At 39.9% G+C, this 26,273-nt stretch overlaps 1 protein-coding gene across 3 annotated transcripts in view; it reads right to left on the bottom strand.

The window, feature by feature from the left end:
* Positions 1-2,644: 2,644 nt before the first annotated feature.
* Positions 2,645-26,273, bottom strand: part of setd3 (SET domain containing 3, actin histidine methyltransferase) — a 139,063-nt gene continuing 115,434 nt past the window's right edge. For all 3 annotated transcript variants that reach the window (XM_078562168.1, XM_078562167.1, XM_078562169.1), the window contains 6 exons: positions 23,399-23,513; positions 22,085-22,159; positions 18,731-18,897; positions 16,342-16,427; positions 10,075-10,235; positions 2,645-8,669 (listed from right to left, as the gene is read on the bottom strand). In XM_078562168.1, the coding sequence (XP_078418294.1) occupies positions 8,196-8,669; positions 10,075-10,235; positions 16,342-16,427; positions 18,731-18,897; positions 22,085-22,159; positions 23,399-23,513 (1,078 nt within the window). In that variant the 3' untranslated portion in view covers positions 2,645-8,195. The remainder of the gene's footprint in view (positions 8,670-10,074; positions 10,236-16,341; positions 16,428-18,730; positions 18,898-22,084; positions 22,160-23,398; positions 23,514-26,273) is intronic.

The following is a 26,273-nucleotide window of genomic DNA, read 5'->3' as shown; positions in this document are numbered from 1 at the left end:
TCCTATCTTATGTAGTACAGTTGGGTTGTGCCTCTATCCTTGGAACATATGGAGTACATTGCAGTATGATTTTTGAGTCTGTAGTTATTTGTGAAGCATAGAGAATAATTAAACTCACTTACCTGGAGAAAGAAGAAAAAAAGTAATAGTTCATTCTTTGCTCATCTACAGTCTCCTTCCATCCTGGAGGATTTAACTCTTAACCTGAACTGTTTCAGCTAGTTGGTGTTATGATGAACTACTGAAAACTCAGATCTATTTGGAGAAATTTTCTTTTTTTCTGCCCTATTATATATGCAGAGGGTAGGAAGGGAGGAAACAGAGAAATGCTATTTAATTAGTACCTTTCACAACGTCCGGACGTTCTAAAGCACTTCACAGACAATTAAGTGCTTTTTGAAATGTAGTCACTTCTTTAATGTAGGGAAATGCAATTTGTGCACAGCAAGCTCCCACAAAGAGCAACAAGATAAATGACCAGTTCATCTATTTTAGTGGTCCTGTCTGGTCAGGACCATAACAGCTCCCCTGCTCTTCAAACAATGGCAAGGGATCGTCTACCTCTAACCCCTCATCTGAAAAACAGTGTTTCTGACAGCACTCCTCAGTACTGACACTGGAGCATTAGCCTAGATTATGTGCTCTAGTTCTCGTTGGAGAGATGCTTGAACCCAGAACCTTCTGACATTGAGACAAGAACGCTACCGCTGATCCACAGTTGACATCCCGGTTAGAAGTCCTTTCTCAATTTCTGATTCTGGTTGATACTTGATCTGTTTAATTTTGTCAGTATTCTCTGCCTTGAACAATTTGCAGTGTGATGGAAAGGGAAAACAGTTGCATTTTAGAGGGAGGGGTTCCATTTCCTCTGTGTTCTCACTGGCACCTGATCAGTCAAGAGAACAGAGGAATTTTAAAAAAATCTTCCAACTCAAATGGAAACACAGATATATGCCTGGCTATTTAATGAAGCTCAGTAATCACTCAGTTTTCTTCTGCTCTCCACTAGGGATTACAATAGGACCAAAAGCAAATGCAAATATCAGTATCAAGTACAAAAAGTGAGGTCAGCTAATTCTGTTCTCTGGAAATGAGCTGAACTGTTAAGGTTCTCTAGTGGCCTGCTTAAACATGGCTACTGTCCCCATTTTACAAATTCTTCAGGAAAGCCGAATTCAGCCTTTATCACAGTACAAGCACTTAAAAGGAGTGATAATCACATCTATTTTACAGCTGAGTCTTTATTTTCCCCCTTTTCAAGCTTCAACATATTATAACAAATACACGTCCAATAGCTGAAATTATCTTTCCATGTGCCCTTGAAGCACAGCCATGTCCAAAGAATCTCTAGCTATAACAAAGAGAAATCTTCTCTCAGAGGGTTGTTAGTTTGTGGAATTCTCTTTTCCACAGAGCAGTGGAGGCAGGGTCACTGAACATTTTTAAGGCTGCGTTAGATAGATTCTTGACTGACAATGGAGTCAAAGGGTATAGGGGTAGATGGGAAAGTAGAGTTGAGGCCACAATCAGATCAGCCATGAGTCTAATGGTGAAACAGGCTTGAGGGGCCAAATTCATATGTTCGTACATTTGGAGTCTACAGGGTCCTTAATAAAATAAGATGAGGTAATTTAAAAAAAATGTTCATGTATTATCAGAAGGTTTGGTAGGGACAACACTTCACAAAGATAATCCTGAAAGTATAGATCATAGCACATGCTCTGCCAATTGGAGCAACTATCTCAGTTTTTACTGAAAACTCTATGGTTCCGACTGTGCAGTATCAGAAATAGTGCACTGTTGCAGCGTACATACTTTATAAATGCAATAGCTGTTTTGTTTTGGTGAATCTTATTGGTACCATCTGGAGACCTTACACTGATTAAAATTACATACCTTTCATTTAAAAACATAATTTTCCTTCAACAGAGCTTCAATACAAAAGGGGTGTGCTCATAACACAGCAAGGAGTGACATCGCAGGACACATGTCTCAGGGAATCATAATTTTATATATTTCCCCCATTATGCACTCCCTGCTGGGTGTGCCAGAAATTGGGTTTTGCCTAATTCTGTATGAACCAAAGACCATTCACCTATTATAAAATAACAAAGGGTGAAGCAGCAAGAATCAGCCCTTGGGTTCACCAAACTTCCCCGATCTATATAATAAAAGCTGCAAAAATGATTAAAACCTTCACTGCGCTCAGTACAGTTTGAAAAAGAGAGGACTTGCATTTCGATAACATCTTCAGAAATTCTCAAATTGCTTCATTTACAATGGGTTACTCTGAAGTGCACTGGAAGTTGTAGACATTGTAGAATGTCTGCATAGCTATCGAGGATATAACCAGATGGAAATCAACTTTACTGTAATTAATGAAATGAGATTTGTTTTTGTATCTAATAACATCAACTTAACATCATGATTTTGGGGGATGAGTAACTGATAAAAGGCTATGTTCACAGCTTTGGGGAAAGATCCTGGAAAGATCTTTTGGAGGTAAAAATCAACTGGTGTCATTTAACATTTGTTCGTGGTGAGCAAAAGACTCAGATTTTTCTTTAAAGAGACAGTTATTGTCTGGTGTTTGAAAACAAAAGTCCAATTTGAAGAGTGAAGGAGGTAACAGTATTTCATGGCACAAGGAACAGGAACTCAAGTTTTATTTTTCCATTCACCTCAATTACATTAAGTTTTTGATAAAAGCATTTTAGTTTTTTGTTTGCAAAGTATGGCCCAGTTGTGCAACATTCTTGCACCCATCTGCACTACTGTCTTGTACTAGTGATCACTCGATCACCTTTTAATAAAAGCTTCAGATTCCTCTGCATAGTCGGTGAGAAGCAGTTCATGTTTTCTCAGTAGCTGGATTGAGATAACTAACAACCTTCAAGTTAAGTGTTCACTAGCTAGTTACACAGCAAAGTTGATTTTGGTATGAACAAGCTACTGGACTGTATTTTTGCAGGTTACCCTACTTTAATTAATTGAGAACATTTTGTCTTTCATACACATGGTTTTGGTGTCACTGATCAAAAATGGAAAGCAACTGCCTATTCCAAATCTTTTCTTCCTCCCTTTCAACAGTAGAAACCTTTGATTAACAGTTGCTCATGGATCAAAAGTTCTGTTTATTTTGTTACTTTAACTCATGCTGTGAGCAATGATTTAGTCACCATGTAACTTTCTCGGAATAGATGTAAAGGATTGGGGAAGAATAAAGCAATGGGGAGAAATTGGATATTGGTGGCCAATCACATGAAGAAAAAACGATTGTTTAAACCATAATTATAGTTCTATGTAGGCTCTAGTCTCTTCAGCAATCAGTTGCTACTGGACACTCCTCTTCAACATTTTTTTTTAGAAACTGCAACATATAGGATGTTAAAAGAAAGTTAAATTGCAATGCACAATTGATACATATAGTAAAGCACAAACTTCAGCCTAATAAAAATAAATATAAACATTCAGAAATGTATTCTCTATATAAACAGTTACAATAGAAACATGCTGTTGTGCTGGAGGGGATTAGTGGAGCTGGTCAAATTCTTTCTTCTAAGTAAAGCTTTCTCGCAAGTTTTAAAGGCACCAAGTGTCAGCTGTGATCTATAATATAAACAGAAAATGCTGAAAATACTCAACAGGTCAGGCAGCACCTTTGGAGAAAGAAAACCACAGAGATAATGGGCAGCATATTACGAGGGGTTGGATGGATCGTGCTTCCCCCACCTGGAAGCAAAATCGTCACGGAGCCAAACCTGCTGCATGCCAGCCTGCCCTGCAGCCAGAATGCACTGCGGGTGGGCTGAATTGGGACAGTGTGGGACTTCCGCTCCTCACTGGGGAGGAAGCCCTGCCGTCAGGAGCTGCCAGCCAATCCAACTGGCCAGTAGAACCAAGAACGCATTAATAGGTGCTGCCGGGGCTGCAACCAGGAAACTAACACTGTGGGTGTACCTACATGACGCTGTCTTCAGCTGTTTAGGAAGGCGGCTCACCACCACCTTCTCAAGGACAACTAGGGGAGGGCAATAAAAAATGCTGGCCGAGCCAACGACGCCCATATCCCATGAAAGAATAAACAAAAAGGCGGCCCATGGATCCCAGAGCCAGGTAAGTCTGGGATCTTGGGTAGGGAGGGTGAGGGCGCTGTGTTTTATACAGGTGGATAGGAGGGGGGGGGTACTATTTTAGGGGGGCCCTTTTAAAAGGCAACCTACCCAACGGCCCATGTCAACCATTTTACGGCGTGGGCCATGTATTAGAGGTCAATTAGCTTGTTAACAAGCTCAACTGACCCCTAAGTACTTATCAATTATGGCGGTCAGGCTGCCGATTTCAGTGCCCACCCATCCCCCTGTTTTGTGGCATTGAGCTCAGGGATGGACGGGCACCATCCTATTTTACGTACCCTCCCTGCCGAAAATACACCTGGCGGGGTCACGTAAAACACAGCCCAATGTTTCAGGTAACGTTTCAGTTTCTCTCTACACAGATGCTGCCTGACCTGCTAAATATTTCCAGTATCTGTTTTTATTTTACATTTCCAGCTTCTGTAGTCTTTTCCTATTGTTTTCATGGTAATCTACATTATAGATGTATAGATATAGCCATCAGGTCATATCCTAGTGAACTTATACATGGGCCACTGAGGGCAAGAGAGTCCAAACTTCAACCCATGGGCTACGTGTGCTCCAAGAGACCTAGCAATTTGATGACTCAGTTCCCATTTTCACAAGTAAAAATTCTTGTGACTGATTTTATGTACTTATGCTTCTGCACATTGGCACATTTAGGATTTATCCACCAAATTCTTTCTACACATCCCACAGGGTTCTATGCTGTACAAGGTGTAGGTGGCCCTGGAAGAGGAGTCTGGACAAGTGTCCTTAGGTGCTGCTGATACTTCTTGAGGGGTAAACTGGGTTTAGCTACATCTCATTTAGCACATATGTGTTAATGTACTTTGTTTAATCTTCCAAACAATGGCTACCCATTTGCGAGGAGGCTTCCTATTCAAGTTAATAAGCAATGTGCTAGTACTTTGCTGTTATAATACATTGCAGTCTCAGAGGAGCAATGCCCCATAATTGTGATTTTTCCTTTTGAATCAGAGTACAAATACACCTACATAAAATAATCATAGAGATAAAAACAAAAAGCTAAAAGCTACTGCGGATGCTGGAAATCCAAAACAAAAACAGAATTACCTGGAAAAACTCAGCAGGTCTGGCAGCATCGGCGGAGAAGAAATCAGTTAACGTTTCGAGCCTTCATGGCCCTTCGGCAGAACTGTTCTGTTCTGCCGAAGGGCCATGAAGGCTCGAAACGTTAACTGATTTCTTCTCCGCCGATGCTGCCAGACCTGCTGAGTTTTTCCAGGTAATTCTGTTTTTGTTATAAAATAATCATGTTGCTTGAAGCAATGTTCACTTTTCTTTCCCCTAGTTTAAAATGAAAATGCTTCCTTTCTGTGGTGGTTTACAAATCTGAGCAAAAGATTTCTTCAATACAGGAGGAGCCAGGAACTGGAGTCACAAATTTACAAACAAACAAATACAAGTTCAGTAGCAAGTGGAAAGTAGATTTTCTCAGAAACAAATGCGCCCCAGTCATCTTCTTTAGAAGGTGAACTACTTTAATTTCATCATTCAAAGTAATCACATCCAAGAAGAAATGTAGCCTGAACTTTCTAGGGCATTGGCCTTTTCTTGAAAGTTTCACATTCATTGATCTCTTTTCATATTTTGAAGGTTGTAGAAGCATCTGGTCTAAAACCTACATTAAGTGTAGCTAGTTACATTTTCTTTAAAGAGCCGTATAAAACATTTAGGTTGGTACACATACTGCCCAAAATTTTGAGGTCAAAATAAAAACAATCTTATTAGTGAACAGTATTTCAGGGATATAGGAGGAATGCTAAAGAATACTCCTCCAAATCAGAAACTTAAAAAAAGACTATTCTTCAAAATAAAATCTGCTTTTCAGTTTTCAAAGGGTTAAATGAGCAATACAGTCAGGTAAATTATTAAAGCAAATAGGACAGAAGCTGCTAAATTTACAAACTCACATGTGTTCTTTCAAATAGAATAAGTTGTGCAAATTATAAACACACTAGAATATGTACACAGCAGTTAGCCCTTTTCATTCAGTGGTTACGCTATATCTTCTCAAATGCAGTTCTCCTAATTCTCAGAATACAGAGAGGCCAGCATAAGTCCTTCTCACCATGCTGGTCACCATGATAGAAATAACAAACTTGTAATTCAAAGACAACTAATACAATTGTGTCTTAAAAAGATGTAAAGTTAACTGTGTCAAACCATCAGTTCTGCCATTGCCCATTTATATGGGTTGATTTGAGCTATGAATTTTCACTCTACTCTGAAAGGGTTAAGTAGTCTGTTTTTACATATTTCCAAATTCACTCCATTCAGGTTACAGTCTATTTGTACACTTGAAAAAGAAATTGAGTCAATCAATAATTTTAATGAAATAAAATCAATATCAACATTTGGGTGCTAAGAAAAATGTTGAATTATCTGACAATTTGAATTGAGCAACTCACAAATATAAGGACTTTGCTCGGATGACATTCCTTGCCTGTTAAGGCAGTAATCTCAGAATTACTCAGCTCACAACACTCAAAGACGGTTCAGTCATAACATTAACTGAGCCTGAACTTCAGGTTCAGAGCTGCAGTTTCACAAAGTCCAAATTAGACTGTGCCCAGCATCATATGATGGCAATTTTCAGTTACCAGGAGTTGGGTAGAGGAAAGGGCGGGGCTAGCAAATTATCAAAGGCTTAAGGGTGCAAGTCTTAACATCTATTTTGAGAATCCGTGTTAAATTGTACCTGCATTCTATGCAAATCTTGCTCTGTTTGCTCCATATCCAAGAATGAGTTTTGCCCATAATAGTCATTATGCTATCATTTCACTTTAAACCAGCAAAATAGGATACGTTGATCCAATATACAAGCAGAGCAACAAATTTAGTCTAAAAGTAAGCAAATGGATGGTTTTGGTTAGGACAGAGAACGCATTACCAATGATTTGGTTGAAGAAGCATAGAAAGAAAGAGATAGCAGCCTTTGCACTATGATAATGTCGGTTCACCAGCTTATGAAGGCGATTAAACCTAAGTCTCACAGAATCCCCATTATTCTAACTGGAATAATGCCCAGGTTCTGGTAACCATCTGTCCATTGTCTTTTGTAGATGGGATGTGCCTTTGGTTGAGGGGTTCAAACAAATAGCACTAACAGTCGCATGGGAATGAAGGACCACACCAGTTTAAACTATCACAGACTAGAACAGAAAATATTAGTGTAGATTTCCTTAACTGTTTTCAGATGACACTGGTGCCAAATGTATGAACCAATCAACATCATCAAAGACACTGGAGCTTCTAAGGGTTTATAAGTTTCTATGCTGTGGTTGTAAAAGGCTTGGCACTTCATTTGCCCAGTCAGAAAGTTGAGCTTCACTGGAAGTCATTCTACGTCAACCCCATCTTGTGGTTATGTTTAATGCTTACAACGTGTCTGGAGCAGACATATGGAACCATGGCATTCAGTCTATGACATACCAGTTGGTTACTCACCCACCACTTTGCACCAATAAACAGAAACTAGAAATAGTAACCACCTGATTATAATAGTCAACAAGGGGCAACTGGTTTGTGGTCACTGTGGATGGGTTTGAGTGCATAAGAGTCTGCACTCCTGTGGAACTTCTTCAAATGTAGAAAGAAAATGAGATTTGTGTTTTAAAAAGAAATTTGCGTACCAAACAACATGTACATATTATTAAATAAAAACTTAACACCAGCTATTCACTGTAGATTGCTTTTCATTTGACCCAAAGCTTGTTTTTTTGAGCTAAATAAAACAAGTCTTAATTCACTGACTTTTGGTACTGAAAATGCTTTTGAACTGGTTGACAGTCCACTCTATATCCAAACCCAACAATGAGACTAGGCAAACATCTGCCAGAAGCTATTTTAAGACCACTTCTTTTAAATAAACTGAAATTTTACTGGAAAGTAACTTCTTATGACAAGACCACTTCAGCTACACCTCGTCTCACTTTAAAAGGACATGATCAAATGTGTTGCACTTTCAGCTACAGTGATGTTCAGAGTTCCCATTTCCACTTCACATGAGCACAAGCCTCTTTTTTTCATATTTCATGATTGTTCTTCAATTTCTACTGTTTTAGTGTGCTCAATCTTTTCTGATATAGTCTTTTTGGCATCTCCAGTCTCTTTGGCATCGTTTTCTTGTTCAGGGTTCTCATGATCTTTGGGATCGGTATCATTGGGAAAAGTGCTCTCTCCATTCATTATGCCTCCCCCTCCTACAATTGCCTCACCCAGGGCTTCCGTTAAATTCAAATCCTGCTCTCCTTCATCATCGCTGTTTAAATTTCTCAGCACCATCGGAATTTTGGAGTCTGTTACAGTGTTCTCTAGCATGGCGATGTTACTTTCCTCATATTTGGGAAGAGGTGCCCCTTTTTCCTGGAGTTCTGTAAAGTGCTCTCTTTTTGTAGCAGCACTTTGCACTGCTTTTTCCAAGATCTCCTTCTCTGCTGTGCGGAGCTGGATGGCCATCTTGGTGTGGTAGGACAGTTCTGGCTTTTCAAGCAGTGACTTATCATCCTAAAATCAAAGGTTGGTGGAGGAGGAGGAAGAGACAATATTGGCTTAATTTCAAAAGATTCAGACATTTGGTCACATAGAGAGACTAGAGAAGTTGAGGTTGTCCTCCTTAGAGTAAAGAAGGTTAAGGAGCGATTTAATTGAGAAATTTAAATTCATGAAGATTATAGCACCTTTAACCTAGTAAAAAGTTCCAAAGCATTTCACAGGACTGATTATCAAACAAAATTTGATACTGAGCCACATAGGTCGACATTAGGATGGATGACCAAAAGCTTGGTTAAAGGGGCAGGTTTTAAGGAGTATCGTAAAGCTGGAGAGAGAAGCAGAGAGGTTTAAGGTGGGAATTCCAGTGTTTACAGCCTTGGCAGCTGAAGGTACAGATGCCAATAGTGGAATGAAGAAAATCTGGCATGACTCCAGACTTGCAGCAGCACAGAAATTTGGGAGGGTTATAGGGTTGGGGGAGGTTACAGAGATAGGGAGAGTCAAGGCTTTGGAAGGGTTTGAAAACAAAGATGAGAATTTTAAAAGCTGAGGAGTTGTCAAACTTGGAGCCAATGTAAGGGGTGATGCGTCGACAAAACTTGGTGACAGTTTGGACATGCAGCACAGATTAGGATGAGCTCAGTTAGAGAGTGCAAGTTAGGAACTGGCCGAGAGAGCATTGGAATAGTGAAGTCCGGAGGTAACAAAGTCAAGGATGTAAGGATGTGTAAATAAGGAGAATGTTTTGAGTGGCAGAAGAGCCGATAACCAGGGGGCACAGATTTAAGATTACTGGCAAAATGGCCAGAGACAAAGAAAGAAAAAAATATGCAGCAAGTTATGATGATCTGGAATTTAAATCATGAACAGCTTCAATAACAACTTGCATTTATGTAGCATCTTTAATGTAGTAAAAAGTTCCAAAGGGCTTCATAAGTGATTATAAAACAAAATTTGACACTGAGCCACATACAGAGAGAGGAGGACAGATAACCAAATGTTGGTTGAAGAGGCAGGTTTTAAGGAGTATCGTAAAGCAGGAGAGAGAGTTGGACAGGTTTAAGGAAAAGGGCGACGGAAGCCAATTCAAAAAAATTAAATAAATATTTGATTGAAAAACTTGCAAGACCATAGGGAAAGTGGAGGGGAGTGGGACTAACTGGATAGCTCTTAGGCATGATGGGCAAAGTGGTCATCCGTATCATTCTATAATTCAACTTCCATTTTAGTTAATGCAGCTTTACATAGAGACAACTTTCTTTTAAAAGTACCAATAAATCCCATAAGGCACAACTGAGTTTCTGTTTATACATGCCAGACTAAATACTAAATTAAAATCAATAAGATTATCTAGGTCGCTTGTAAGTTCCCAGTTTTAATATTTCTTAAATAACATAACAATATATGAGAAACCTACCTCAGTAGTAGTTTTATATGTTTTTAAGAGGAGTGCAGCTCTGGTTTCAAGAAAGGTCCACAGTTTGATTTCATTATCCCAGCTTACAGGGAAATCAGAGTTTCCTAAGGTAAAGATCTTATCGATTGCATGCTCTCCCACAAGATGTTCTTTCAATTCATCTGTAATTACATAGGTTATAATTAAGAGCATTGAAACTTTGATAGCTCAAAGACCCTGGGGCCTGATTTCAGCATAAGGTAACTTTGGCAGATTTCAATTTGAAAAGAAAGCAATAGGATCTGTCCCACTGTCCCCTGCTTTGTTCTTTGAATATTTCTCTCCCCTTCTTTCTGCAGCCCTCAAGTAGCGGCCAGATCCCAGCTGAGAGAGCAGGCATTTCTGAGATGTACGCTAATGGCTATAAGGAGATGCACAGAATACATTGTGCTGACTGGCTCACAGATTTTCTCCTCCATCACTGTAATGTCAGTCTAGGCTGACAAAAATTTAGTTACCTCATTTGCTTTTTATATTTTAAACAAACCTGTAAAACCACTTTTACTGATTCACTTTTAAATCTAAAAGGGTTCCATCTAAACATTTGCCTCTCTCTCTCTTGCAGAAGCTGACCAATCTGCAGTGCATTTCGGGTATTTTCTGCTCTTACATCATTTATTCATTCATCAGTGTATAAACAATGAGGTTTGGCTGACAGCCCAGATATCTATTACTTTGTTGAGACAGCTGTGCCCCAGGGAAAACATCACTTGATTGACAACTCGTTCCCTCTGATCTATTCTGCCAATTGCACAAAAGTTTATTTACAGAGATAAAGAGGTTTCAAGTGCTTGCAGTTTCTACTACTGATAATTTAAAGGGTCTGAATGAATGACATTTTTATAGGGCTGTAGTAAAAGTAATTTTTTATGAATGAATGACTTTTTTGAAAGCTTTTTCACAAATGCTATTGTTAATATAGGGTTCAGTGGTCCTGCACAGAGTGTATACAGGATGAATGGGCATGGACGTGCCATAGATTGGCATGGAAGGCTTATGGGGCCATGGGGGGGGGTAGTGGCATGAGATGTCACAAGTTGGATTGTGTGGGGTGAGGGGCTATTAGGGGTGAGGGCTAGAGGGCTGTTTTTCATTTTATTAATTTTACTGTAACTGGGACAAAGTCCTACAGCACTGAGGTGGGCCTTATAAATAGCCCACCTCAGCACCCAGCAGTCCCTGTGGCTGCCTCCAAACTCCTTCTGGGGCGGCAAGCCCGACTACAGTTACCACCCACTCCCCTCCTCCAAAACAAAAATTGCGCTATTGCAGGCACTTCCACCAAAGGAGGGTGCACGGGGCAGGCAAATTTCCCAACTCCCACTATTCACCTCAAAGATGAAAATCCAGCCAAACGTTTCAAGAAAGTAACAGCTAAAAAACAGTCTGTCCAGATAAACTCAGAATTGACCATTACTCTAAAATAATTACTCAATGCATCATTACAGTGTCAACCTTTGTTCAGTGGTGGTATTCGAGCTTCCAGATCAGAAGGTTGTGGGTCCAAGCCCCACTCAGAAGTGATCATACAAGTTAAGCTAATATTTCAGTGTGATACTATCTTTTGGATGAGACATTAAACTGAAGTTTGCCCTTTCAGGTAGGCATAAAAGAACTCACAGTACTTTGTCCCAGTATCCTGCGCAACATTTATCCCTCAGCATTAAAAACAGATGATCTGGTCATATACCTCATTGCTGTTTGCAAGATCTTGCTGTAAACAAAAAATGACTGCACTTTTCCCTATATTACAGCAGTAGCTGTTGTTCAAAAGTATTTCAGATGCCCTGATGTTGTTACATTTGATTCAGTTAAACACATCAGAATGGTAAAACTTAACCAAAAGACTAAGGCCAGAATTTTCCAGCCCACCCCCTCGCCCCTCCACAGCGGGTTCCCCTGAGGTGGGCCCGGTGAGTCATTGAAGCCTTCATTCACATCGGTGGGACCAAAAAATCCCGCCAGGATGAGGGGCTGGAAAATTCCAGCTATGTCACAATAATGGATTAGTTAACATGCTGAAAGCTTTTTATATCTCCAGAGATCAGTGTAACCCACCATACCTGATGTCAGCTCTGAATACGACGTAATCAGGAAATTTTAATTTAAACATTTTTTTTTAAACAAAGCATTAGAAATCAATTTATCTCCATGATATGTTTTGATTAATTAGCTAATTTATATTACAAAAGCTGGGTTAGAAAAAGGCTGTATTTCATACACATGAATGCAGATAGAATGGAAAAATAAGTTACACACACTTCATGAAATAAAAAAAAACTTTATATGGCGCCTTTCACAACCTCATGACATCCCAAATAGCTTCATGGCAAATGAAATACTTTTGAAGTATTGTAATTACTGTATTGTGCCATTTTTCACACAGTAAGGTCCCACAAAGAGGAAGAGGCAGGAACTGTCCTACAACAGGCATTTCCTTTATATTCTTTCATGGAATGTGGGCGTCGCTGCCTAGGCCAGCATTTATTCCCCATCCTTAACTGCCTTTGAGAAAGTGGTGATGGCTTTTTCAAGCCGCTGCAGTTCTTGTGGTGTAGGTACACCCACAGTGCTGTTAAGAATAGAGTTCCAGGATTCTGAGCCAGCGATAGAAGGAACGGCGATATAAATCAAAGTCAGGATGGTGTGTGACTTGGAGGGAAACTTGCAGCTGGTGGTGTTCCCATTCATCTGCTGCCCTTGTCCTTCAAGGTGGTAGAGGCCACAGGTTTGGAAGGTGCTGTCGAAGGGGCCTTGGTGAGTTGCTGCAGCACATTTTGTAGATAGTGCATATTGCTGCCATTGTGCATTGGTGGTGGAGGGGGTAAATGTTTAAGACGGTGGACGGGGTGTCAATCAAGCCGGCTGCTTTGTCCTGGATGGTGTCGAGCTTCTTGAGTGTTGTTGGAGCTGTACTCATCCAAGCAAATGGAGAGTATTCTGTCACCCTGCTGACTTGTGCCATGTAGATGGTGGACAGGCTTTGTGGAGTCAGGAGGTGAGTTACATGAAGAACTGACCCTTATGAGGATACAAATTAAATAATTACACTCCCTTATTAATGATCCAGAGAAGCAGTTAGCCAACGTGACTTACAAGTACTCTCACTGCACAATGCTCACACTAACTGGACTTCACAGAACCACATGTGCTGCTGCATCTTGTCTTTTGTTTATTTAAGATCATCTCCCACTGGTTCATTGACTGATTGTAATTGTAGTCAGTCAGTCCCAAGTGGGCACTGACTGGTTACAAGGGTGGAGTAGGGAGGGGAAGAATGTGGTTCTATTTCTCTACCCGTGCTCCACTCCCACCATTTATTCTTTAATTTGTCTGACAAACATGAATAAAAGATATTTAAGAAGGTCCTATCTGCTTTACAACAATATAAACCAATCATCCATGATGGTGCTGCGAGGAGCATGTAGTGAAAACTACTCCACCTTTTGCTCCAGACCTCCATGGTTCTGCTGTAGTGCCCTAGGAGGAAATGGAAGCTGATACAGGCAAGCTGACTCAGAGCAGTGAGAACTTCTCAGTATCTACACACTACTCTGGTATCTCTGCCCAACTCTGTTTAACCTCTGCTCATTTAAAAAGAAGAATCATCAGCAGTTTTCATTGCAATCGTACTCTGATTAACCTTCTGCAATTTTTTTTTTAAATCAGCATTTTCACAGCAAACTCACTTTCTTTACATAATCCAAAAAGCTACAACTGGCTATTTTTAAGATAGTAGGATTCCCTAAATAGCACTGTAAAATGGAAATCATCAGTAATCCTTGAAATATTTAAGGTCTTAAAATTAAATGCTAAACGAGTTTTTAAACCTGCAAAGGAAAACTGTAGAAAAAAACTATTTTCATTTGCTCAACAAGTTTGTCCCACAATCTTGTAATAGGCGGCCTTCTAATTGTCTTTGTCAGCTTAATTGACGCAACATTTATCATCAGTGTGGTATGTACTCTTACATGAACACTGATTAAATTCATATGATACACCGTGCACATTATAAAATCTCTATATTGGTCAAAGGCCCAGCATAAATTGCTGTAAAATGTACCAAATACAGTGGAAATCTAACTCCAATTCAGAACAAGTAACGAGTGTGGAGGAGGAAGACACTTTCACGGAGTTTGAGAAACCCTAGCTATATAGAATCTTCTCATAATAAGTGTTTGACAATAAAGTCAGGATGAATTGAAAAACCAGTTAATGACCTATAAATTTGGACACCAAGTGCCCATCTTTCTGGTGCTAACCAACCTACTGAAGCTGTAGTATAGGCAAGAAATGTGTGCACATTTTTGTCCATAAGTGCGCAGCTTGCCTTACTGTGAAAGGACAAATTAATTATTGTGCAACGGCCATGGGCTGAAATAGGCATTATGTCCCTTATTTGCAAATATAATTTGCAGAGAGTCTAACACTTGTTTGAGACTCCCATCGATTGATCTGAAGCAGCCAGCAGCTTATTCATTCAGGAAAACCAGATCTTTGGGTCCATCTGTAACTTTGTGTTTTTGAAATATACTTACCTGAATGCAGGGATGAGTGGAACAGGAATGCTCACTGCAATGTTACATTTAAAGAAAATGGCCATTGCTGCTCCGCCTCCCCAAATGCCTGCTCCCCTTCCCTAAATGCTGCCACCCCTCCAATTTTCTCATTCCTGCACCCCTCACCCCCAACTATAGTCTGATCATGAAATAATAAAATCCCTTTCCTTGTTACTTCTAAGTTCCATGATGTGACGGCATTTACCATTAAAACTGCAGACAAATTTTTATTTGCAGAAATGCCAGAACTCAAGGCCTCAAGGCACAATCCCAGTTCCTGTCCAGTCACTTGTTCAGCTTTAGATTTGGCAGAGGAGATGCATTATCAGCAGAATGGATGGAAAAATCCAGAATGCCATCAGAATCATGGTGCTCAGAATTATTATTCTTGTCAAATTCATTACTCACTTATCAAGATATAGTGTATTAAAGGTAGTAATATTCATATTTGGTGCACGTACACACTCTATGATAGATTTCTTACCGTGTTACTAATGATTTAAAAGGAAGTTCTCCTCCGTGCATTATGAATAACAAACCTTACTGGGAAAAAAAGTTCTCTTTTGCCATTTTTCATTTAACAGGTTATATAATGCCATGGCGAAATTGTCTCTTTTCCTGAACTGTATTATATATACAGACATAGATGTTACAAGAACAGTACCCTTTTACTATCAACTGGGGACTGATACAGTGAAGTCTTCCCACAAAAAAAACTACAGGAGCTGGGAGACCTAATTGATCTGAAATACATGCTCCTTTGGAGGTGCTTCAAGTCAGTCTCTGCAATCTGTATCATCAGAGAAAATATGAAGATACAACATAACATACAACATAAAATAAGAAATCACTTTGATAGCAAGATACGAACATACAGGCCAGAAAAAAAACACAGCTGGCCAATCCTGTCTGCCTCGCACAACAATGGCTGGAACATCATGATTAAAAACTTAAAAACACTTCTTCCCTCCTCCATGTAATAAATATTGCTATTTATTTAAAGAGGGAAATTGGAGATAATTACTGTTATAGGGAGGAGTCTTCACCAATGAAATTCAATATACCTGACTTAACAGAAAAAGACCACAACACATGGAGAACAGATGAAGAAAAATCAGGGTGCACAAGACTGGATTACATAAATCCCTAGAAAGCTTTTTACTTGGGAAAAAAAGAGATAACACATGCAGGAAAAATGACAATATTAATAGCAGTTCTCAATACATCCAAGTGACAAATCAAGGTATCCTTTTAACAATTACAGTAAAGGCAATAAATAAAAGAATTTGCCATCCCTAATGCTGACCAAGTATTACTTAGGACAGTCTGAGAAATAGCAAAAGGTACAGTCATTGATGACTGGAGTAAATTATGCAGAAGAAGAGACACAAGTGAGCAAGAACATCATTATGCATCTACAGCAGAGTGTGCACTGGCCAATGTCCACAAAGACATGTATCAGCAGCAAGTCCAAAACCTAGGCAATGGTATAGGTAATCACAAATAACTCCTCAGGAATGATCTCACTTTAGGGATCTGACATAAACTGCTTGAGTTTCTCAGTTGCAGTTCTAAAGGAGTAATTTTATCCCTTTGAGAATATTGCCTCACAATAATTTCTATCAACATCCCTCACTTTAAAAAAGAAAAATGGGGAAAAAGGTTTTACCTTCAGTCATGCAGAAGACGCGTAGGAAAGCTAACAGCTGGGCCGAGATGGGAGGTTCACTGCAGTGCAGAGCAAATACACTGGACCTGACAGAAACACATGGACACTGGAGTTAGTCTGTCAGAATAATCACAACATCATTTCAACAAGCGCCTAATTGTACCAAAGGTGAGTTATCAGTGCAGCAACTGCAAACCAGAAAATGACCTAACAATTTTCAAGTCATAGTTTTTAAGTTCACAGCATATAATGAACAGCAAGTGGCCACAGATTATAAGCTTCACTGACAACCCATTCTGATAAAGTACCATCAATAATGGGTAAGTTTTCCAACCTTCAGTTCCAACATAGAGCATCTCACACTTGGTGCACAAATCTAGATAACCATGATACAGCTTGATCACGTTTTCATCCATATAGATTAATAAATAGTAACCTGGATGGGCTGCATAATACAACTTCCTGCACCTAATATTTCAATATTGAGCTTCTAGCATGTGTGCAAAAATAGAAAATCAATCCTACAATTTCTGATCATTAACTTTGAAGTATGATTATCTTTTCTCCTTGGTACTTTTTGCTACTCACTCTGCCCTCTAAGCTCCATGCATCTTCCTTCAGCTAGAAGATGGGATGGGTATGTCAGGGACTTTGAGTTATTGTAAAGACCATCCTGTGTATAGCTAATAAGGAGAAAGGCAAGACTTACCTACAGTGATTGTTCAAGATAGTGAGTGAGAAATAGTGAAAAGAAGAAAAAAAGAGTTTAATCTTGACAGCCTTGAAATGCATCAGTCTCTTGCAGAGTGCGGTCATGGGCGCAGGCTTGTGCTGCAAGTCAATACTCACGGGCTTAATGATTTCTTGAGCGGGGAAGGAATAGAGTAGAAGCTTGGCATGTTCGCAAGGAAATATCTCAGCATCATATAATTAGAAAGTATCATATACGAAGTCCTCAGCATATCAAGGATAAACTGTATGGTCTCACGGGCAAAAGAAATTGTGCATGGCGACACTACATTAATTATTGTAGTTTTCATGTTGAGGGCAGTTTTGTGCTTCAAATACTTGTCTACTCTAACTTCTCAAACCCATTTCAGTTGGTGCAGTTAAGAATGGAGACTTATATTTCCCCTGTGTTGATTTGAACTCAATTGAGGGGAACCAGAAAGCAGCCTGCTTTCAGATCAACTGCAACAAGTCTCAGAACTTGACTTTTGGGAAGCTACGTTTAAGGAACTTAAAATATTGTAGCGCAGGTAGAAGTAGCTTTCAAAACATTGCAGTGCACATTTAATTATATCACTGATGCTTTAAACAACATGGCTGTGGTGAGAAAAAGGCTTGGTCAATTCCACTTAAGTCACTCTTATAATTCCATCGTTATCAGGCTGTCTTAGGGAGCCATAGAAAATATGTGTTGATATGAGTAGGGTATCAGAGGACACTTTATATGCTCTCTATTAATTAGTGTTATAATCAGAAGTGGTGGCATATCAGACTCTTGCACTGAAGCAGCAATGTATTTAATAAGTGAACTGAATACTTCTGTCAAGGAAAATGCAGAATCCTTGTTGTGGTAAATGCAACACTTTACCTTATGCTGACTAATAGTTCTTAAGATGCTTTAGGGATCTGACTTAGTCTCTTTTTATCACCTGACAGAGGGACCCAGGCAGGTGAGGGAAGGATGGGGATTTTCAGACAGGGAGAAACTGTATTCTAATAGTCAGCCCACAAAAGGGCTACATTTACCATGCCAAAGCTTCATATGTCACTTTGGATGAAACATTGCAAATTATTGCCTTAATGTTTAAGTTTTAAATGGAAAAAAGCTTCCCCTCCCCACCTTCAATGTACATCTATATCCACTTGTATTAACTGAATTTCATGCTACCTCTTCAATCAATACTGTAAATAACTATGACTGTTTCCCCTGCCCTGATAACATATTTTACCATGTTTGGAGGCAATAACAATTACCTGCTTCTTGGCTTACAGTTGCCACAATTGAAGATGAAGGGGGTCATTTTCTGACTTTACTACTGGCAGAGAGTCTCACCCACCAGCTGCATGTTATCAAGAAATCGTAGGCGTACTGCCCATGATTTTCCACCTATTAAAATGAGTGGATAGAAGATCTTGGGCAGCATTACAGTGAAGTCCTGAAGTACACAGCTGACAGACAGGGTACTTCATTGATCAGGAAAACTCAAAAAAGTAATATTAAACTGTCCATTTATGAATTATTTTACAGAAGAAGGTAACCATAATATTTGGTAAACATAATATTTTTACATGCAGTCTTGCAAGAATAGCTGAATTTGCTTTTTGCAATTGACTGTGGAATGGTGAGAGAGATGGATTAAACCTTTGATAAAATACTTACGTTGGTATGCCAGCACGAGCTAAAACTTCTGCTTTCATAGCATAGAGGCGGTCACTTTTACTCACTCCCAGCTTTATCTTCACTCTGTCATGCGAGTTATTATTGAAGAAAAATCCATTGTGTATCACAAACTCAGCATTGGAGCGAGTCCCATAGAAAATATAGATCTGAAAGATTCAAATATCGTATGTTAGATTAGTACAAATTATTTGGGAAACTGGCCGTAAACCTAAGGCCCCAAATCTCAGTTGCTAATGCTCCTGCTTTTCACTATGTAGGCTTAAACAGAGTACTGAGATGGTCTCCTCTATATGAAAGAGCACAGAGTTCTGGCAGTTTCAGCTTAGTTTGCAAATGCACTTTTCAAAATGATTCAGGGATTTCCTGTACAGTAACAAAGGAACAGGCATAGACCATTTAGCCCTTCAGGCCTGATTTGCCATTCAATAGGATGATGGTTGATCTAAGTACCCACCTTTACCATATATCGATTAATACCTTTGCATTACAAAAATCTATCAATCTTAGTCTTAAAATTAACAACTGATTTTGCACCAATTGCCATTTTCAGAAGAGAGTTCCAAACATCTATCACCCCTTGTGTTAAGTGATTCCTAATTTTATTCCTGAAAAGTCGGTCTCTAATTTTCAGACCATGTTCCCTAGCATTGGACTTCTTAAGCAACGGAAATACTTTCTCCTTATCTCCACTGTCTGTTCCCCTTAAATCTTGAAAATCTTGACTAAATCAGCCCTTAACCTTTTAGATTTCAGAAAATATAATCCTAATTTATGTAATCTTTCCTCATAATTTAAACCTTAGAGTCCAGATATGATCTGGTAAATCTACACTGTTCCCCCATCCCCAAAGCCAATATATCCTTCCTAGGGTATGATGCCCAAAATGGCTCACAGTATTTCAGGTGTGATCTAGCTAGGACTTTGTATAGCTGAAGATTGATTTATGAAGGCTGAGATCCATTAGCCTTTTTGATTATTTTCTGTACCTGTTGATGACATTTTCATGATCTATATACCTAGACCTCAAAGTCTCTTTCGATCTCTGCTACTTCTGACTTTTCACACTTAAAAAATACCTGTTTTATCTTATAAAGTCCAAAGTGGATGACTTCACATTTACCTACATTGAAATCCATTAGTTACAGCTTTGCCCATTCACTTAACCTACTAATATCCCTTTGTAATTTTATGCTTCTATCTACACTGCTTACAATGCCGCCTATCTTAGTGTCACCAGTGTCATCCAGCATTTTCAACCTGTTTGCTCTGAGCAGCCCAAAATGATGTCACAGGAGCCAGGAGCAAGGCCTAAAGGGTCAAGGTCATCCAGATTTTCAAGAAAGGCATGCGATAGAAATCTCAGTCTGACTGTAAAAAAAAATCCTTAAAGTAAAATATGCAAATAAAGGCAACAATGGTGAGGCATTGGAATTTTGATATTCTTAAAGGAAATGCATTTATGGTACAATGTACAAACATAAGGGCTTCAATGGTAGAACTTCCTATTGGCAAAGTTAACATATGAACCTTTAAGTCCAGAGACCTGAGAGTATAATCCAGGCTGACACTTCGAAGCAGTACAGAATGTGCTGCACTGTCAGGGGTGTCTTTTATTGGGGACGTTAAACCGAGGCCCATCTGCCCTCTCAGGTGGAAGTAAAAGATCCCATGGCACTATTCAAAGAGAAGCAGGGGAGCTTTCCTTCGTGTCCCAGTCAATATTTATCCCTAAACCAACACCTGAAGCAGGGTTCTGATGAAAGGTCACAACCTGAAACATTAACTCTGTTTCTTTCTCCACAGATGCTACAAGACCTGGTGGGTATTTCTAACATTTTCTGTTTTCATACCTAAAGCAGGTAATCTAGTAATTTATTTCATTGCTTTATGTGAGACCTGGTCATGCTTGCTACAACACTGACTTTGGGCCAATTTTAAATCTGTGTAAGTGGTGGGTGTTGAATGAGTTAAAGTTTCACCAAATATTTCAAAAGTACTTTATTGGCTGTAAAGTGCTTCAGAACATCCAGTGCCCATGAGAGGTATATAAATGCAAGTTTTTTTCTTTAATGAGCTTGTACTAAATTCCTGCGCATGCTATTTTAAAATTTAAAACTAACAAATTCATGCCTGCGTAAAAATTGCGTGCACAGGAAGACAATATAAGTTCATTCAGCATTTATACGTGAACATAATTATTCTAACATTAACAGCAAAAAATTGCTGAGGGTTGGCAAATGGGTTGTTTCAAGCTAAAGTGGTTAAAATCCAAAGAAATACATAAAAATAATTTTTCGGTGATCAATGAAACCAATCATCTAAATAGGAGGTGGCAGGTGATATGCTGCAAATCCAATTCAAATTTAGTGCCAATGCACTGGGCTGTATCAGCTTGCAACACTCATGAGTTAGCAAAGTAACCGATTCTTGAGAAATTATATTTTTTACAAATACTTTCCAGTATTCTTTACAATTAATTTAGCAAAGCACACTGATGTCAGCCTGGGTTGCATTACTTTTGACATGCCCCTGCTACCCTGCCCCAATTGTACATTGTGACTTCTTTCAGTGACCTTAAAGATTGTGCGCTTTTCACGATCAAGCATTACTATACTATACTACATTACTCGGTTCCTCCCGACGTCATCCTGTGTCATTTTCCCGTCGGTGAGCGGGCCCCGCCCCCAAATTGCCGACGGGGAAATTCAGGCCTTTGTTTCCTGTCTGCCAGCCAGTTTTCTATCTATCTCAATACACTACCCCCAATCCCGTGCACTTTAATTTTACATGCTAATCTCTTATGTGGGACTTTGTCGAAAGCCTTCTGAAAGTCCAAATAAACCACATCCACTGGCTCTCCCTCATCAACTCTACTAGTTACATTCTCGAAAAATTCCAGTAGATTTGTCAAGCATGATTTCCCTTTCGTAAATCCATGCTGACTCTGTCCAATCCTGCCACTGTTTTCCAAGTGCTCAGCTATTAAATCTTTTATAATGGACTCTAGAATGTTGTTCCTCCCTCGATAATATATTACATTACATAAAGTTTATAGTATTGAACAGGTCAACAATTCTATGCTGGTGTTTATGCTCCACATGAGCCTCTTCCCACCCTACTTCATCTAACCCTTTCAATATATCCTTCTAAACATAGAACATGATTCCCAATTTTCATCTGTGAACATATAGCACTGCGTCTGCAGGGAATATGTTTCACTGAAATTCCTGTTTTCCTTGGGTTTTTTTTAAAGTAACGCTATTATAGTAACAAAATAATGTTAATGCTTATGAAATCTTCTAGAAGGATGAAATCAATAACTTTCTTCCTTACCTGATCTTCAGCTTTATAATCCTGTAAAGCAACACATTCACACCGATCATCCTCTAGGTTGTACCCAGTTGTGATCTAAAAAGAGAAGGGCTGAAGGTTAAGATAGGCATGTAATTAAGTGGAACAAAGTTTCCAGGTCCTAGATGTCCTGGGGTGTGGACAAAAGCAATGTAGCTTAAAGCAAAGGTGGAAATTTCCTCTCCCTCTGCCTTTTAGTAAAGTAAAACAAATGACAGTTTACACATTCAGAGGACAAAACTGCATTTTTTGCACTTTCAAGTCCTTGTTCACATTAGCCATCTATCATCCAATCACAATGAATGCTGCTTTTCCACACAAAGAAATAGGGTGCAAGAAAATAAACTTTTACTATTATTTAATGAACAGATGGATGGCTGAGGATTTAAGGATATAGGGTGCCTTGTTTGGTGTTTGTACTTGCTTACTGGTAAAACTAACCTATAAATAGTCTATTTACCGCCCCTCCACCCACCCCTCCCCCCGCCCCCCATCCACCTAAAAAATTAGGCAGAACTGATAACCACCCTAGCTCTTCACTCATAATTTATCTCATTAACCCTTCTCACCCCACAGAAGGTTATCAATTGGCCAATTTCCAAGTGTCATCACTTGACGTGGGAGCAGGAGTAGGCCATTCAGCCCCTCGAGCCTGATCCAGCATTCAATTAGATCATGGCTGATCTGTATCTCAACTCCATTTATCCACCTTAGATCCATTTCCCTTGATACCCTGACCTGACAAAAATCCAATGATCTCAGTCTTAAAAGCTCTAATTGTTCCATTAGTCACAGCCTTTGGGAGACAGAGTTCCAAGTTCCTGATACCCTTTGTGCGAAAAGTACTTCTTGTTTGATCTCCCTCTTGAATGGCTTAGCCCTAATTTTAGATTATGTCCCCTTGGTCTTGAGTGGCCCATGAGAGGAAATAGTTTTTCTATATCTACCCTATTGAATGCTTGAGAAGAGACTCACGTATCTATTAAAAGGTACAGGTGAGCTTGTGACAACTGTTGCATCGCAAGTCACAACAACACAAGCAGTGGCTCTGGGGAAGTCTGTGACCCAGGTCATTCTGAATTACTGCAGGAAGCAAGAGGGTCACTGTGCATTACAGGACCTAACAGGCAGGCAACTGTTTAATGTTATTTGAAAAGACAATGCCTAAACTGATTTATCACTCGGCTACTTCCTGGAAGCTACTGAAACACAAAACCAGATTGTTCAATTTAGAGGGAACTTTAGAAGATGCAGGATAAAGTCCCTTACAGGGCATAAGTAGATGTTTTCACTCACCAAACCATTGGTGTGGTTACACATATCCCACAGAGGTATAAGAGCCAAAGTGACCCGGGAACCATCTTCGGTTGGAATTTGGTTCTGGCGAGTCATGACGGAAGAGACAGCCCATCTGTAATGAAACGGAAAAACTGGAACAGTTATGAAATTGGAAAGCAAGTATATATTTTCAAGAATATGGGACCGAATTTTATGCTCCCCAGCCAGCAGGTTTCTCCACTCGAGCAGGTTTGTGGGCAGGTGGGGCATGCCAAATCCAGTGGGTGGCTTTCCCACTGCCTATGTGTACACCACCCAATGGTCTAAAACTTTACAGGGAGTGGGGGAGGTCTTGGGCTACGTAGAGCCTCATCCCACCCCAGCTGATACCTTAGCCAAAGCGAGGGGTGGCCCAGGCAATGCGGGAAGCCCGGCAGCTTCAGTTATTTAGCCGGTTGTTAGGTAAGGGGGTTGGGTGGGTGTCACCTCCTTTGCATGTCCCCTGGGCTAATTGGAGGCCCTCCTTTAATCTTCCACCTATGTACTCCTGAGCCCATGCCTCTCGCAGAGCCCTCTGAACCCGGACTAGCCTGACTTTCCTGAGCATTGGAGACTGTCTGTAGTCCCAGCAGTGTCCACTGCTCCTGGCTGGTGTTGCCAGCTATCTGAATGGCTGACAGCTCTCTGAGGTGCAACTTCCTCCTGAGATGGGGGCGCGAGTCTCGCCTTAAAGCAGCTAACGCTGCTCCCTGCATTAAATTGCTGCGGGGCTGCGATCGGGATCATGGGCAGGCTCCCCTCTGCGCATTTTTAGCTGGGGAGAGTGGGGGAGGGGGTGGGGGGAATGCAGCACCCTATAATATCCAGCCCGTGGCGCAATGCTTTCATAAATTAGAATTCCCTAAGGGCCAAGCCACCGTTTTTCAAAAGCATCCAAAAGAAAACTTTCTTCCAAACATTCTTTCAGTTATTTTCCTAACCCCATCATTGCTTCCCATGGCTGATTCAGCATCTTCCTCTATCCGTTGGAAAGCACTCTGACATCATGTGAGAAGTACTGTGTAAACACATGCTGCTGTCTGTTTATATGCCCTGTCAGAGAATGTTAACCAGTCATTTTTCAGACATCAAATCTCAGAGAAGGTTCACACCACACACAAAAACAGTTTCTAAGCATGTTCTAAAACCCCTGCAACTCAGCAGTGCTCATCTTTCAGGTTAATTTCTCCTTTAATTCGGTGTCTGAAGGTACTGGTGATGACAAGCACCTAGTTATAAGCCAAATTGTACATTTTATAAAGCAGTTTTAAACGATTTGTATCTACAAATTGCTGTTCATTGCACTCGCCAAGCAAAGTGAGTTGAGATGAGACTCTACCTCTGAGATGGGGAGCATTTCATAATTCAGAGGCTCGTGAATTTTTGGAATTCTGAAATTCCAGAGGACTGTGCATGCTTCGGCTCTGAGCATAATCAAGACAGAGATGGATAGGTTTTTGGACACTAAAGGCATCATATGGATATGGTGCGAAAGCGAAGCGAGGTAGATCAGCCATAATCTTACTGAATGAGAGAGCAGGCTAGAGAGGCCTAATCTATTCATAATAAAAACAGAAAATGTTGTAAATACTCAGCAGGTCAGGCAGCATCTGTGGAGAGAGAAAAACAGAGTTTCAGGCCATGACCTTTCATCAGAACGACCTGAAATATTAACTGTTTCTTTCTCCACAGATGCTGCCTGGCCTGACCTGTTGTGTTTTTCCAGAATTTACTGTTTTTACCTCAGATTTCCAGCATCCACTGTATTTTGTTTCTGGACTCCTGCTCCTTTTTCTTTTTCTTATGTGCAAAAAAGGCACTTAGAGTGTGTCTGTGTCATCTATGGTTTTCTGCCAAGTCTCTCACTGCTTGCCTATGTTTCACAAAACATCAAACCTGGCCTGCGCTGCAGTGTGAACGCCGCATGTATATCAGACCCATGCTAGGTAAAGAGACACATGAAGAATAAATTCAAAGAGACAGTTGTACTCAGATCAGAAATAAGAGTTCAACATGGCATTAGTGGAGGCCTTACTCAGACCCTCCTGGGCACAATTGTTTTGATCTTGTTTGATCGGTCTTCAAAAAAAGAGAAGGAAAGCTCCCTCACCCTCATCTTCTGCCCTCCCACCCTCATCGCCTGTGCATGCATCCTCCATCATAAAACTCAAGTTTTATTTAAGATGTATAGCTACTAGGAATTAAATAGCCTTTCAACAGCAAAAACAATGTGGATTAAAACTTTGAACTCAATCCATTTTCAAGAGTGGAACTACTGTTGTTTAAACTTCAGGATTGTCTTGGAATCTCCAGGGATTAAAGATTAATCTGTGCTGTGAGAACTACTGTAGAAAATTTAAAAGGATATTAAAGAAAAAAATGTATCCTTACTTCCCCAATTTTGATCACTTTTTTAATAAGTTACAAAATATTAACTGAGTGGAACAGTTGGAAGCTGGGGTTTCTGTAATGAGACTGCACTGACAAATAAGACCAAGTAATATGTCCACTTGCATAACCCACCAATGCCAGAGGGAGATCTGATAAATCAATTGAGTCTTCAGTAAGCTGCCAAATTTTACATATGTTTCTCACCACATCGAACAAAAAGCTATACTTGGATAAAGTACTTTAGGATTGTTGTTTTTGAAAGTGCTATATTTCACTCCTTCATTCTCAGAGTGTTTAAGTCAGCGCATTTTAGATCTTGGTAGTGCATGATGAGTCACCTTTGATGAAGCAGATGGATTGCAAGTACAGTGGGGTTCCCATTATTAAAATGAAGCACGAACGTTGTGCACAGGCTGCAGAACGTGTTTCACAACAGTATTCCACTGTACTAGCAAAAAAATCC

Source organism: Cetorhinus maximus, chromosome 18 (genome assembly GCF_964194155.1).
Source record: "Cetorhinus maximus chromosome 18, sCetMax3.hap1.1, whole genome shotgun sequence".
Classification (NCBI taxonomy): Eukaryota; Metazoa; Chordata; class Chondrichthyes; order Lamniformes; family Cetorhinidae; genus Cetorhinus; species Cetorhinus maximus.
This window is presented reverse-complemented; position numbering and strand designations above follow the sequence as displayed.